The following is a 14,798-nucleotide window of genomic DNA, read 5'->3' on the forward strand; positions in this document are numbered from 1 at the left end:
ATGTGTTAAAGTATCTGGTTTTTTAACCTGCCAAAATAAACTTATTAGTTAAAATCACTCTTAATCATTGGGAGATTTTCTTTCATACTTTTAGGTGATTTATTTGGTTAATCATATTAGCTCTTATCATCTTTGTAATTTTACTGAATTCCTAAAAACATTTACACATGCAAACACTGAACAAATGTTGTGGCTGTGACACAAACTGACAGAAAAAAGAAAATGTATAGTTAAGGGGGAAATAGCTCCTACATCTTCCAAAGTTAGACATAATAGTAAGATTCTAAGTTCCAGGGGTGGTGCAGGAAAAAATGCAGGTGAACAGTTATTTAATTTGTTGCATACATTTTGCAACAATTTTGCAGTGCAATTAACACTATAAACTAAATAATAGAAACTTACTATAATTTAATTTATATTTCTAAAGAAAGACCTCAAACAGTACTTAGTAAATTAAAATGTTGGTATGATTTTAGTTCAAAACAAATGTAAGCTCTTGAGTATTATGTTCACATGTAGCATTTATTCTGAAGCATCAAACAGTTAAAGTAATGCTAACGTTTCTAACATCTGTGCAGGATTCTCTATCTGAAGTTGAAGAGAAGTATAAGAAAGCTATGGTTTCCAATGCTCAGCTAGATAATGAGAAAAACAATTTGATTTATCAAGTGGATACGCTAAAGGATGTCATTGAGGAGAGGGAAGAGCAGATGGCAGAGTTCTATAGGGAAAATGAAGAGAAGTCAAAGGTACTGATATTTTGTGTATTAAACTGTATTATACAAGACTGAATTTTTAATGAAAATAGAGCCTTATGGTCAGTAGCTACCTCGAATAGCGAGGTTATATTTTAATCAGATATGACAGAGAAGCCGTATCATGATTGAAAATTATTAAGACCCGGAATGTTCTGTTGAAGTAAGTGTAAGAGTGTGTGTGTCTGTGTTGGGAGGGAATCATGATTTTGTCAGTCACTTAGATTTCTCCTTTTCACAAAGGTCCAGGCCCCAAATTTTTCAACACCAGCTAGAAAATATAATACAAAAAGAGCATTGTGCAGATTCAATAATCTGGTGAGCTTCTCACCAGCTCATTGCACTTACACCTTGTTGGTGGGTTGCCCACATTCCCAGCTAGTAGGTTTAGTGGTTTAGCTACTTAGTGTCTGGAAAACTATTCAAACCCTGAACCTGTATATTCTAACTGTTAAGGAGTCTGAACTGCGGCAGGAAATCATTGCTAAGACTATTATTTACTGATGTTCATGTTTATTTTAATTTATATTGAAAATGTATGTGTCCAACCCTCAACAAAGCATGTGCTGCTTAACTGATATTTGTTTAATATAGGAATTGGAAAGGCAGAAACACACGTGCAGTATTCTACAGCATAAGATGGATGAACTTAAAGAGGGCCTTCGTCAGAGAGATGAACTAATAGAGGTTTGTACACATTCAACGTCAGTCATATGGCTGTACTAACGGAAATATGTGAGGGAGAAAGTAAATAAGGAAGTGTTGTTTACGCCTTCTCATAACACAAGAACTAGGGGTCACCAAATGAAATTAATAGGTAGCATATTTAAAACAAACAAAAGGAAGTATTTCTTCACACCACGCACGGTCAACCTGTGGAACTCTTTGCCAGAGGATGCTCTGAAGGCCAAGACTATAACAGGGTTCAAAAAAGAACTAGAAAAATTCATGGAGGCTAGGTCCATCAATGGCTATTAGCCAGGATGGGCAGGGATGGTGTCCTGAGCCTCTGTTTGCCAGAAACTGGGAATGGGTGACAGAGAGTGGATCACTGGATGATTACCTATTCCGTCCATTCCCTCTGGGGCACCTGGAAGATGGGATACTGGGCTAGTTGAGCTGCCAAACTCCGACTCTGCACCAAGTACGGCAGCATTGGTGCATAGTGCACCGGCCTCCTGGTGCCGGTCCCAGTCCCCTGTACCAGCTTAGAAGCAAAAGAAGCGCCTGGGGAGAGGCGTTCCCTGACCTTCTGTATGGCAAAGGGAAAGTCTGGAGAGGATAGGCCCTTGCGAGGCAGTAAGTCTCTAGAGCCCAGCCAGGCACTGACATTGCCAGCTAGACCAACGAGCCCTCCTAGGGACCAACTGCCCACCCCAGGTAATGGCAGAGATCCCCTGCACCTGGAAGTCCTGTCCACACTGGAGGCCTTCCAGGCTGCAAAAGACATTTGTCTTTACTGGTGTCCCTGATGCCTTGCCAAGACGTGGCCATCTCCAGGGGGAAGCCAGCACTGGGAGCTGAACCACAGTTCCTGTCGGTGCGGCATTGGTCCCTAGAACCGCGACGGTCGACGTCAAAGCGACGATTCCCAGCGAGGCGCTTCTGACCTGCCCAGACCAACTGAAGTTCCTGGCCCTATTCGCAGGACTCTAAGCAATAGTTCCCCATGGGATGGCACCAATGGCAGATACAGGGCCACAATGCACCACTGGTTCTCAGAATGACACTGGTCTCTGGACAGGAAATATCACTCTCTGGGGCAAAGGACCCCATTGGAGTTACGGTGTGGCCGATCCCTGGTGCTGAGGCATAGATCACCAAACCACGCGGCACCAATCACCTGGGTCGACTCAGCACTCCTCATCATCCTGCTCTTGATCATCTGACTCAGTACTGACACAGATCTCTAGGTGTCAATTGCTGGATGCCTGTTGCCGATCCACTGAGCTCCGCCACCAGGCCCCGAGCAGACAGCTCGGACCCAGAGCTTCAGTACCAATCCCCCTGCCACAAGCATCACGGAAGCAGGCAGGAAGAGGACTTTGAGGCCACGTCGGCACTGCGGTGGTCCCCGAGACAAGACTGTTTCTTCTCCTCCTCTTTGGAGGTACTGGGTCCCTCGGGCCAGATATCCTCAGCCAAGCCTGGGGAGGTTCCCCCAGGGCCGCCAGCTGATGCATGGCCCAGGGCCAATGTGCCCCACCCCATGGCAATTCTGGAATCCATGGGGGTTTTCCCAGGGACCCTCATGCAACGCTCTCTATCAGGGGTGTCAGAGAGAAGGTCAGCTACCGTTTCCTGCCTGCTCCTGGATTTGGATGCAGGGTCCGAGCAAGGTGCCCCCGGGCCTCCCACAGCCACAGTGGAGGTCACCTCTCCTCCCACCCTCGCCATCCTCGCCAGATGAGGCAGTGGTGGGACTATCACAGATAGTGCCACAGGACAATGCCAGGGCACACCAGGAGCTGCTAAAGAAGGTGGCAGTGAGCCTGGGGTTAGAGGCAGAGGAGTTGGCAGAACCCACTGATGGCCTGTTTGACATCTTGGCTGTGGTGGCCCTGTCCAGAGTGGCACTCCCTTTGTATGATGGAGTGGTAAAGCTTGTAAAAGCTTGGTGGCAAATCCTATCTTCCCTCCCACCCATCTCCAAGCGGGTGGACAGGAAGTAATATGTCCCCAGGAAGCGGTTCAAATATTGTACTCCAACCCAGCCCCGAACTCCCTAGTGGTCTTGGCGGCCAATGAAAAAGATTGATAAGGGCAACCAGGCCCAGCTCCCAAAAATAAGGACAGCAAGAGGCTTTACCTATTTGGGAGAAAGGTTTACTCGTCTGCCAGCCTCCAACTCTGGGTGGCAAACCATCAGGCTCTACTCAGGAGGTATGATTTTAATGTTTGGCAGTCAATCTTCAAATTTGCAGGCTCATTGCCTGAGGAGTCCAAACTAGAGCCCCTTGCCATCCTTGGTGAGGGGAAAATGGTGGCAAGGGCTTCCCTCCAGGCCGCCTCTGATGTGGCGGATTCGGCCGCAGCAATGAGGTGGGCATCGTGACTGATGTCCTCTGGGTTGGTGACAGAGGCCCAGCTTTCGCTCCAAGACCTCCCTTTTGGCGGCCTGGCCCTATTCGTGGAACAGACAGACACAAAATTACATGGGCTTAAGGACTCTAGGGCTACCCTATACTTCCTAGGCCTCTACACACCGGCCCCCGCTAGAAGGAGGTTCAAACCTCAACAACATCATAGACCAAGCAGTCGAGCCAGACCAGAGCCCTATCACAAGAAGGGCAAGGCCAACAATTCAGCTCTGCCTCCCAGTTGGGCTCTTCCTGCTACCCCCAGGGTAACAAGCGGGTGTTTTGAAGGTGCGCTCAAGGATGATATCCCAGTCTACAGACAGATCCTAACCTCCTTTTGTTTTTCAACCACCTTCCTTCCTTCCTCCCTCCCCGCTTGAGCTGCAATAACAATGGACCGCTGGGTCCTCAGGACTGTGGCAGTGGGGTACATCCTACAGTTTATTGAAAATCCCTCCCTCCCACCCCCTCTTCCCCATCCCTCTTCATGGACCCTTCTCAGGAGTGACTTCTTGCCCAAGAGGTACAAGCTCTCCTGCAAGTCGGGACCATAGAGGAAGTCCCCACACTTCAGAAAGGGAAAGGGTTTTATTCCTGGTATTTTCTCATTCCAAAGGCCCAGGGTGGTCTCTGCCCTCTTTTGGACCTGCAAGGCCTCAACAAGTATCTTAAGAAGTTGAAGTTTCGCATGGTCTCCCAGGCCTCCATCATTCCTTCTCTGGATCCAGGAGATTGGTATGTCGTCCTGGATTTGAAGGATGCCTACTTTCACATATCAATATTCCACGGCAGCCACCCTGGTCACCCACCGCAAAGGCCTACTCTGCTGGCAGTGCCCCTTATACCACAGCATATGTGCGCCACTCCAAAGAGCACCAAAGCCGGTCCCCTATGCATACCACTGAGGGAAAAACTTCTGTCACCGGTGCATGTGGCGAGCACACACACCTACAATGGACATGAGCAACACCTCTCGAAGAACACTGTAACTGACTTTTCTCAACATGTAGTAGACTAAGCACCGAGAGCAAGGATCTCCTGCATATTCTAATCCTGATTCTGACACTTACTCCCTCTGTGGCCTTAGCTGGGAACCTTTCTGGTAGAGGTTTTTTATCTGGAATACTTAACTGCCTCACAGGGTATGGATTATTACTTTTGTAAAGTGCAACAGCATATAAATGCTTATATTCATCAGATCCACATGGACACTTCACAAAATGGGGGCCAAAGGGCACCCCCACTTGCAGCTTATTTAGACAGTTATTCATTGCTTTCATATTAATAATATTGCATTCATTCAATACTTTTCTAAATGTTGGCATTATGCACATAACCCAACACCACCAGTGGGGTTCTCTTGATCAGAAGGAAGTTGGTTTTGGCACAGACGCCTCCTCCATTCACAGATGCAAAATGAGTTGATTTGTTGGGATACCAAAGAATTCTCTCTAATCATCCCCAAAATCCTCAGGCTAGCCCCATATAGAGGGGCATGATTTTAACAGATTGGGATCAGTTATATTTTGAGGGCCTAAGAAAAATTTTAGTAGACCCACCAAAAATGCTAAGGCCACCTCTGACCACAGTAGTGCATTACGTAGAATTGGTTGACAAGCATTTCATTGCTGGATGCTTTATTTTGTCTAAATACACAATTCCTTCTTTCTTTCTTCCTTTCCTTCTTTCTATTTGTTTTCCATTTTATAACAGGAGGTGATAAACCTAATACTCTGTCAACACACACAAGTGTAAAAGTTAGAAAAGGTTCTTTGAGTTACAGAAGTACTTTTTGCAACATTTCTTACAGATCACTTTAGAAATTGTGGTTTTGTTTTCTTGGGCATTAATGTCTAATATGTTTACTGTGTTACTACATATTTTGTAATATAATGGTTTTCAACCTGTGGTCCACAGAACCCTGGGGGTCTGCAGACTGTCTAAGATTTCCAAAGTGGTCCACATCTCCATTTGAAATATTTTAGGGGTCCACAAATGAAAAAAGGTTGAAAACCACCGTTGTAATACAAATACCTCGAGCTGAAATTGAAATGTTTACACGAGTTCATGTATTGCCTTCAACACTTCAGCGTTTTGGTTAACTTTCTAAGTTTACTGGGCCAAAAATAACCCCTAAATATTGCAGTGTGACTGTGCTAAAAAAGATTCAGTACACTTATCCATAGTCTGAGATACTATGTCCTAGAGTTTCCATGTTTTGAAAGCAGAATACATAAATAATGCACCTTTTCAAAGGAACGTGCTCTTTCTTCCTGATCATCCTGTTTGTATTCTGTTTGCTGCATACCCGACCACCGACTTGGGATGAATTACATTTTCCCAAATATATTACAACCAAAATACACTTGTTTTGCACTGGTACAGATGTTGTTCTCAACTTTCTATAGCTAGCATCCAATACATTGCAAACATTTTGATATCGGACAATTGTAACGTTTATACCTTTTTCTGTTACAGTAAATGAGGTTGCCAGGGTAAGTCAGTGGCTAGGAAATGTAAAAGTCAGTGTTTTAACTTTTTTCTAATATCTTGCATCAATGCTATATTTTAATTAAATTTAATTTTGTGGCATTGAACTTTAGCGTATTGCATTTGTCATAATTTATAAGAATTAACATAAAAAGGGGTTACATTAATTTATGCCTAGGCCTGTGGTTCCAGTCTCGTCTTTAATAGCTGAATAACTTTTCAGTCCATAGTGAAAGGAACTTTTAAAAAAGGTCACGTCCATGTGATACTTGACCCACTCTGCTGAAGAGCTATCATGAAGGTATTTTTTTCTCTAGAAAGGATATTACTTCCAAATTATGTGGAAACTATCATGGAAATGCACAGATACAGCTGATACATTATCAAAAAGTTATTTTATATAGTGCCTACTCCATATAACATTAGTGTATAAAAAAAGTTAGTTACATTACAATATCCTTGTGTGATTGAAAAAGGAAGGTGTCATATTAGCCTAAGATGCCATCTATGTTTTTAAATTCTCATCCTTACAGACTCTTTGATTGATTTTATACTATTTAGTTTCCTTTATCCGTTTGTTTCCTTTACTAGTCTGTCTTTTTCCTCTTTTATTCTTTCCCTCCTCCCATTTACTGCAGGAGAATCAACGCATGCAGCAGAAAATAGACTCCATAACCAGAGAGGTGTTTGACCTCCAGGAGACAATTAATTGGAAAGATAAAAAAATTGGGGTATGAAACTAATATGGGGGGAAAAGGGATCATTGATTTAGAAATAGACTGGTATTGTTAGAGGATTCTGGACAGTCCAAAGAAATGAAGGCCATGTACATTTTAGCCATTTAAACACAGTTGCAATCTGATATTTGTAACATAAGCTTCCCCACTGGAACAAAGAAATGAGCTTCACTTCATATTACTGAATTTCACTTACATATACAGTGGGTGAAAGGGATAAATTACAATTTTATCCTTCCAAGAAATTGGTTAAGAGCGTAGGCTTGGCCATACTAAGATAAAAATGTAGGATCCATCTAGTCAGTTGTCATACATCTAGCAGGAGCCAGTGCCTAATACTTCAAGCAGAAAATGAAAAATACATAACCACCTATTCAGTTCTGAAAATGGCTTACTACACTCATTTTGGATGCTGAATTTACTGCATTATATATGCATTAAGCAACTTGTTATACATTTTATATTAAGCAAGGAGAAATCTAAGCGCTCATAATACTTCGACGTGTTAGCCATCTATTCCAAAAAGTAGTGTTTTATTTGATTTTTAAATAAAATGACTCTTATAAAATCATATTTTTTTCAAGAAGTCTAGCTATATGTCATACCCACATCTCAGGATTGGTTTTGTGGCCATGTGCCTCACAATACATCAGAAGCATGCAGGTGTTTAATGTGATTACATACCATGTGTCTGTCATTCACTTAAGCAGTCCAGGGTTTTCACTTTGAAAGCACTGTGAAGAATAAAAGATTAAACAAAATATACTATAGCTTAAATGCTGTAAAGCTTATTACAAACAAAAGAGGAAAGAAGACTGAGTAGCTTGAAGGGCCTAAATAATATGGTGATTGGCATTATATAAAATAGAACTGTATTAATTAAACTTATTAAATAGAAGACTTCAGTTTGTCATGCATACAGTCCCTTAACTTTTAAGAATATTTTTTTTACCTGTAGCCAGGGCTTGAAAAAGCTACCAATTCATGGCAAATATGAAACTTGCCTACATGGAGGTAGAGACCAGTGACATCAACTTCTACAGAATCTAAACCGTAACTTTTTTAAAAACAGAGTTTTTAGCCTTTGTGTCTCATAAAATTGAAGTCCAACCCCACCCTACCACTTGTAAAGGAGAACGAACATTCTTCCTCTCTGTTTGCCTCCCCTATGATCCTGTAGCCCTTTATTTTCCATGGCTTCATCTTTGTCTCAGCTTTTATTTTTTGTCATCTTCCCTGATGATAAGCTCCAGTGGATTTGTCAAGACTGGTCAATTTTCACTGTATCCCATCTTAAGGACTCCTTTGAGCAGCTGTACAATACACTATATTTTGTAAGTTATTAGAATTTTATTCTGGTTCTAAGAAGTTGTTTGCAAAGATGATGCAAACCAGAAATCTGGTTCACAAGCAGGATAGAAACAGCATGTCAGTTTCAAGTCTATTTTTCAAAGTTCTCTCAAATTCTCAGACACATTCAGATAGAATTGAAACTCAATATGTCAGTTTGAGGGCTGAGGTACTATTTATCTAGTCATTTATTCAGGGTCTCCTGAGATAAGTCTCCTCCCTGCCCTCCCTGCTCCCCCCAATAAATTGCTTTTACTTTTCAGAGCGCTTCAAAGTGTACCTGCATAGACAGATTGCCTTGAAAATAGCTATGCCAAATCAGGGTCTGGGATAGACTTTGTGGGGCAAATTTTGGGATATTTGGTCAAAGGAATTCTGAGTCAAAGTTTCCTCCTCCCAAGTGACCTACTTTTACTTAATAAATTGCTCTACAATGCACTTGCAGAGCTCAGTTGTCCTGAAAAACATTTTGACAGTAAGAGGGACTGGAAATAGTAGTTTTGCAAATTTGGTGTTATATGGTCAGGGGGTGAGGTGAAATACAACCAACCCTACCTCTGTTACTAAAGGTTTTGGTAGTGAATATTCCCAGTTTTTATTGCCAACCCCACGGGGTAGCAGGGAAGCAGAGTTATGGTTGTGTGCCTGTGTTGTGTGAGCAGTGTAACAACTCTCTTTCAACATTTGTGTGTTTGGCTTTTTTTCTTGCAATGATAACCTTCTTATACCATGTGTGCAAGGAAACCTTAACTCTGCATTTCCTGTTTTTGTCAGTTATTTGGGTTTTGGGAATTAAACTCTCATGTTCTGTAAGTTACAAGGAGTCCTGGAAAGTGCAGAGTGCCTACAACCCTAACTCCATGTTGAGGGACTCTTTTACATGTGAATAACTAAATTGAGATATGTAACAAGATATGTTTAAAAATATATATTAAATAGCAATTTGATAATTTTACAGTTTAATAGCATACACAATAAACGTTGTTTATTCCTTTAAAATGCAAGGATTGTAGCTTTGAGTGCATGGCTGGCACTTGGCACTCTAGCTAGTAGGCATCAGGTAAACTTTTCAAGCCCTAATTAAAGCATTTATGGAGTTTAAAAAATAAGGGGCTTGACTTTAAGTTTATAATTTTAGTTGTAGAAATCTAGTGTGTCTGAGGAAACAGTAGATAAGTAATAAAATGAATTTTCTTAAAATATTCTATATCCATCAGAGGGTAGCTGCTAGACTACTCCTATATTTTTAGTATGCAGTGCTTAAAATTAATTTTTCCATCTATGAAATCCAGTTCAGCTGCATGTTTCATTTATTCCTGTTGAAATAAATAAATGAACAGCATAGTGCATTGAAAAATATTGCTTTCCCTAGAAACTATCAATAATAATTTAAAGTAAAACATCCAATAGAACATCAGAGTTACGAACACCAGAGTTAAACTGACCAGTCAACCACACCTCATTTGGAACTGGAAGTACACAGATCAGGCAGCAGCGAAGATCTCCTACAGTAATACAGAACTGTGTTAAACGTAAACTACTAAAAAAATAAAGGGAAGGCAGCATTTTTCTTCTAGATAGTAAAGTTTCAAAGCTGTATTAAGTCAATGTTGAGTTGTAAACTTTTGAAAGAACCACCGTAATGTTTTCGTCAGAGTTATGAACATTTCAGAGTTGTGAACAACCTCCATTCCTGAGGTGCTTGTAACTTTGAGGTTCTATTGTAGTAAATTTGAGAAGTGAAGAAAATACAATGTGAAGCTATTTACCTTCATTTCTTCCTTTATATCAGTCTATTCCTAAAGATTCATGCATGACATAACATTTGTTAGATGAGTTTTCTTGGCAAATGTGTGTTTACATTTGTGCAGTTCTCTCTTATTTGGGATTATTTATAATGCAGTTGTCGCATAGTCAAGATTATTCATAGTGCATGTAGTAATTAATTTAAATGGAATATTGGAGTGCTGCCTAATTGGCCTAAAATGTCTGTGTTAACTCTGGGTAACATAGTTGCCACATAGCTGTATGAGATTGTTGTGTTTTCTGTTGTGACCCCTTTTGTGTTAATGTAGTGTCGTTAGTGCCAGTTTTTCTTAGTTTTGTGTTTCTAAAAACGTTTGTTGGTAACCAAATGGCTAAAATATTTATGCAAGTAACAGAGAAGCAGATAAGAAGAAATTAATAAAAGGAACTAAAATATACAGACTTTGATTGTAAGATTTCTACTCTGTGCTCCTGTAGAAGTCAGAGTAGTTAGTGTAATGGATGTGGTATTCTACAGTCTCTACTAATTAAATCCCCGAGCATTTTGGCCTGTGAGAAGGATGTGGAGTCTTGACTGTTCAGTAGTAGTGCGGTGGCTTGTTGAGTGGCTGGATGCAATTGTTAGTAAATATATATTTGGACTGAAATAGATGTTTCTCTTAAAGCCAGAGGCAGGTATTTATTAAACTTAACCAAAGCGTTTGTCAAAATACCTCATCACAAAGCTGTTCCCACTATGAGGGTTTTCTAGGATAGTTCAGCTAGACACAAATACTATGCAGAAAAGTCCATGCAGAGATTGCCTTAAAATGGACACATTTGGAAGGACTGTATTAATTTTGGTAAACAATGTAATGAATCAAATGGTTGGATTGTATAGAGTCTGCCAAGCCTACTGTAGGTAAAGATTGTTTCAAGACCAGCATGCGGCACTGAGGCAAACATATGACTGCAAAAGTTAGCTATTGAAGTTGCACATAATATTTCCCCTTCTCCTTTCTTTACTTTTATTCAGCTGCTTGCCTTATTGTATAAAATCTCTCTGCTGCCTATCATATTGCTCTCTCTCTGTGCCATTCTTTTTCTTGCTATCTGCCTGTACCCAGGCTCTAGAAAGACAGAAAGAGTACTTTGACTCCATTAAGCATGAGCGAGATGAGCTCAGAGATGAGTTGGCTGACCTGAAGGAAGCAATGAAGACAGGACAGGTATGTCAGTAGCAGTAGTATACAGTAATACAAATACAGAAATGGGGGATCAACCATAGTCAACACAAAACAGAAAGCAGTATGTTACTACTCCAGTACATCCCAAGAAAGGTTTGATTCTGGTAATGATATAAGTAATGCTGCTTGGTCCAAATATGGACCAAAACCCCCAATCCTCACATAAGTTAAATGGAACATTTCCATTTGGTGTAACTGTTTCAGTCAAGTTGAAAACCTTCTGAAAATGTAAAATGTAATTGGATAGAAAAGGTTTCTTTTGTATGAGTGAAATTCCTTTTATTTTTTCAGAGACACGGGTTAGTTATAATCCCAGATGGTACTCCAAATGGTGATGTAAACCATGAACCAGTGGTTGGTACAATAGCAGTTGTATCGCAGGAAGCTGCTCAAGTCTTGGAATCTGCAGGAGAAGGACCACTAGGTAAAAATATACTAAATACATGTTGTCTTTCAAAGATTTTACTGGATTTTTTGTTTTCCCCCAGTGTTCACATCCAAAATTGTGACTTCAGAGCTACACAAAGATATTTCCGTTACTTATGAAATGTGCCATTGCCAAGCTGAATGCTTGTCTCTAACCTAACAGCATATTTGTTTGTTGGTGCGATGAGGGCATCTGCAGTTGGTTAATTCTCATGGTCCAGTCTCCATTTTATTGTTTTTGAGGTAACTTTAGAGTGAGCTAAGAAAACTAGGAAATAGTTGGATAAAAATGCAGAATTAGTAAAGTGTTTTGATTAACACTTATTTTCTTTGTTAAGAAATAAATGTTTCTTTAAAAACATGAACTATTTAAAGAGCCCATTTGTGAAAAGTCCTGTATACAAGAAATAGGAGTGTATATTGTGTCTTCTCATTTCCTTTGAAATACTTTTTGTATTCATGCAAATTGATGGTATCTCTTAATTGCTTAGAATAGAAAGGTTTGCTTTAGTTCCAGTTAGCACAGTCAAACTACTATGTGGACAAAATTAGGGTTCTGTTCCCAGGCTCCTGGTTAATTTTGTTTTCCTAGCTAAACTGCACAAATTATTGTTTGTTTTTTTCATTACTTAGTACACAAGGAAACATCCTTGTATGTTGGTACACATAGTATACGAATTTAAATGGAAGACTGCATGTTTTTTGTTTTAAACCATTTATTTAATAAATAGTCCTGATATTGCCCAGTCATGTTGAAATGGACAGAAAGAATTGTTAATACTCATACTTGGTGGTTCTGATGCACTATTGGTTTGTTTACATTATTTTTAAAAATAATTCTCTAAGAAACTGAGAACTTGTCAGACCTATTCTGATTTTACTACTGACTGAGTGGGAGGGTATGTTCAAGGGGTTAATGATCTTTTCTGGATGAGTTAATTTATTTTAGCTGCAGTTTAGGCTATTAGCCCAGCTACTGTCTGTATTCTAGTAACACAACATGATAGGTACTCTACAAACATAGGGAGGCACAGTCCCTTCCCTGAAGAGCTTGCAATCTGAAAGATAAGACAGAAATAAAGGGTTGGGAAAAGGATGTTTACATACAGGTAAAATGGTTATAGCAGTAACTGGCCATGTCTTGAGTATTTTTACTAAAGTGAGTATTTTTAGGAAGTGGGAGATGGTTTTGTTTTGTTAAATGTATAAATTATCCCCAGTAGTCCCTCAACCATTCATTAACTACTAGGAATTGCCTTACTCAGATGTCTTTATTGCTGCTAAACTTTTTATATATTAAAAAGTAAAGAAAATACTTAGCTTTTTATATGTTACAAAGATATATTTGAACTGCATGTTGCTGTGAATATAGTGATGTGTTTGAAGTATTGATGTTTGCAACCATTTAGGCAAGTACAATAAACCATAGGAACTCAAATGGTCATTTTCAGCACATCATTAAATTCACAACTTTTGCTAAATTTGAAAAATATTTTTATTTTTAAGCTTAATGAAAATAAAACATTAAATTTTTGGTTTTAAATCCGTCTGGATTTTGAGATCTTCTTCTTTGGTTCTTTTAGATGTTCGGCTACGAAAACTGGCTGGGGAGAAAGAGGAATTATTGTCACAGGTAGAGAAGTGTTTTTTTTCCCATAAATATTGTGTAAAGGGATAGATAAGTTAGATTTAAAAAAGTGTGTCTCTCCCCCGCCCCCCCCCCCAAAAAAAGTTAGTACATTAATAAAAAATAAAAAGCTACTAAACCTGTAGGTAAAACAAACTAAACGAAAATATTAGCTTTAATGAAACTTCCAACTTTGGTCGGCCAGAAACTACTAAACTCCTCTCTGTGGTGCCCTGAACAGCATGAACTTGGTCTTACGCAATAGCTAAGTTGGTCTTCAAGCTGTTTCCCTTATGGTTGTTCTGAGTGGTCCTAATTGGAAGTATATATGGATCTTTGTGAGGGTGCGTCCTGCCTCTCCGTTTTTATACTAACATTGTGCTGTATGATTGACTCATTTGCATCTTACAATTACAGATCATCATTGATCAGTGATGGTTATATGAAATGAAGTAGCTATTTATTCATTCTTTCTCTTATTTCTTTTTATAAAAACAAGAAGTTGGAAGTTACTAAAATCTAACAAGGTTTGGGAGTCATTTTTGAACAATACCAGTATGGCTGACTCAAGAGAAAGCAGAAGCCAGGGTCGTTATGTGTTCTGAGAGATCTGTCCAGGACAAGAGTACTCAAACTTTTTCCGTACCGTAGAGTGTCTCATGGATAATCTGTCCTCCCATGTTGTGATTCTTCCAATTCATCATCACAATATTCTTGTGATAACTACAGTTAGTTAAAAGGAAAAATATTATGAATATTAACTTTTAATGCAGTTTAGCAACTAGAAAAGAGGAGGTGGTTGGTGACCTGCAAGTGACCAGTGGACCACCAGCAGGTGTTCCACAGACTACTAATCTACAGACCACAATTTGTGAACTTGTGGTCTAGGGGAAGGCATGGAGTATAGCTGCACAGGACATAGATCTAGCCATTCTTATCAGCCTTTGTTTTCACTGAGAGTGTACCAGATACCTTATTTTTAATATTCAGATGAATGTCAAATAACTAGGTGTTTTGGGTTCAAGCCAAAATAGAAGCCAAATACTGGCTAGACCATAAAAATACAATCACTTATTAGAGTGTGGTAGTTGTAAAAATCATTCTATTTTGAGGTGGCTTATGTAAACTCCTGTTTGTGAGATTCAAACTCCCTACACCATTCCACTCAACTGTGGGAGGAATTTTCCAATAGTATAGAGCAAAGATGAGAGCTCCTACCTTCTTCATCAGACCTCCATCAGGGGTCATGGCTGGGGATTTCTTACATACTGATGAGCCCTGACTGCCGGAAAAACCTGTAGGAACTGCTGACATGTAACACAAAGTTAAGCTACTTTTGA

The 14,798-nt window shown here is 39.8% G+C and overlaps 1 protein-coding gene across 5 annotated transcripts in view; it reads left to right on the plus strand.

Annotated features, from left to right (window-relative positions):
- LRRFIP2 (LRR binding FLII interacting protein 2) overlaps positions 1-14,798 on the plus strand; it is a 140,746-nt gene that overhangs the window by 110,102 nt on the left and 15,846 nt on the right. For 3 of the 5 annotated variants that reach the window (XM_084620172.1, XM_084620168.1, XM_084620169.1), the window contains 6 exons: positions 579-749; positions 1,350-1,442; positions 6,964-7,056; positions 11,286-11,387; positions 11,697-11,829; positions 13,415-13,464. In XM_084620172.1, the coding sequence (XP_084476298.1) occupies positions 579-749; positions 1,350-1,442; positions 6,964-7,056; positions 11,286-11,387; positions 11,697-11,829; positions 13,415-13,464 (642 nt within the window). The remainder of the gene's footprint in view (positions 1-578; positions 750-1,349; positions 1,443-6,963; positions 7,057-11,285; positions 11,388-11,696; positions 11,830-13,414; positions 13,465-14,798) is intronic. The other 2 variants (XM_084620170.1, XM_084620171.1) reach the window with 1 other exon arrangement.

Source organism: Lepidochelys olivacea, assembly GCF_965140295.1.
Source record: "Lepidochelys olivacea isolate rLepOli2 genome assembly, chromosome: 2".
Classification (NCBI taxonomy): Eukaryota; Metazoa; Chordata; order Testudines; family Cheloniidae; genus Lepidochelys; species Lepidochelys olivacea.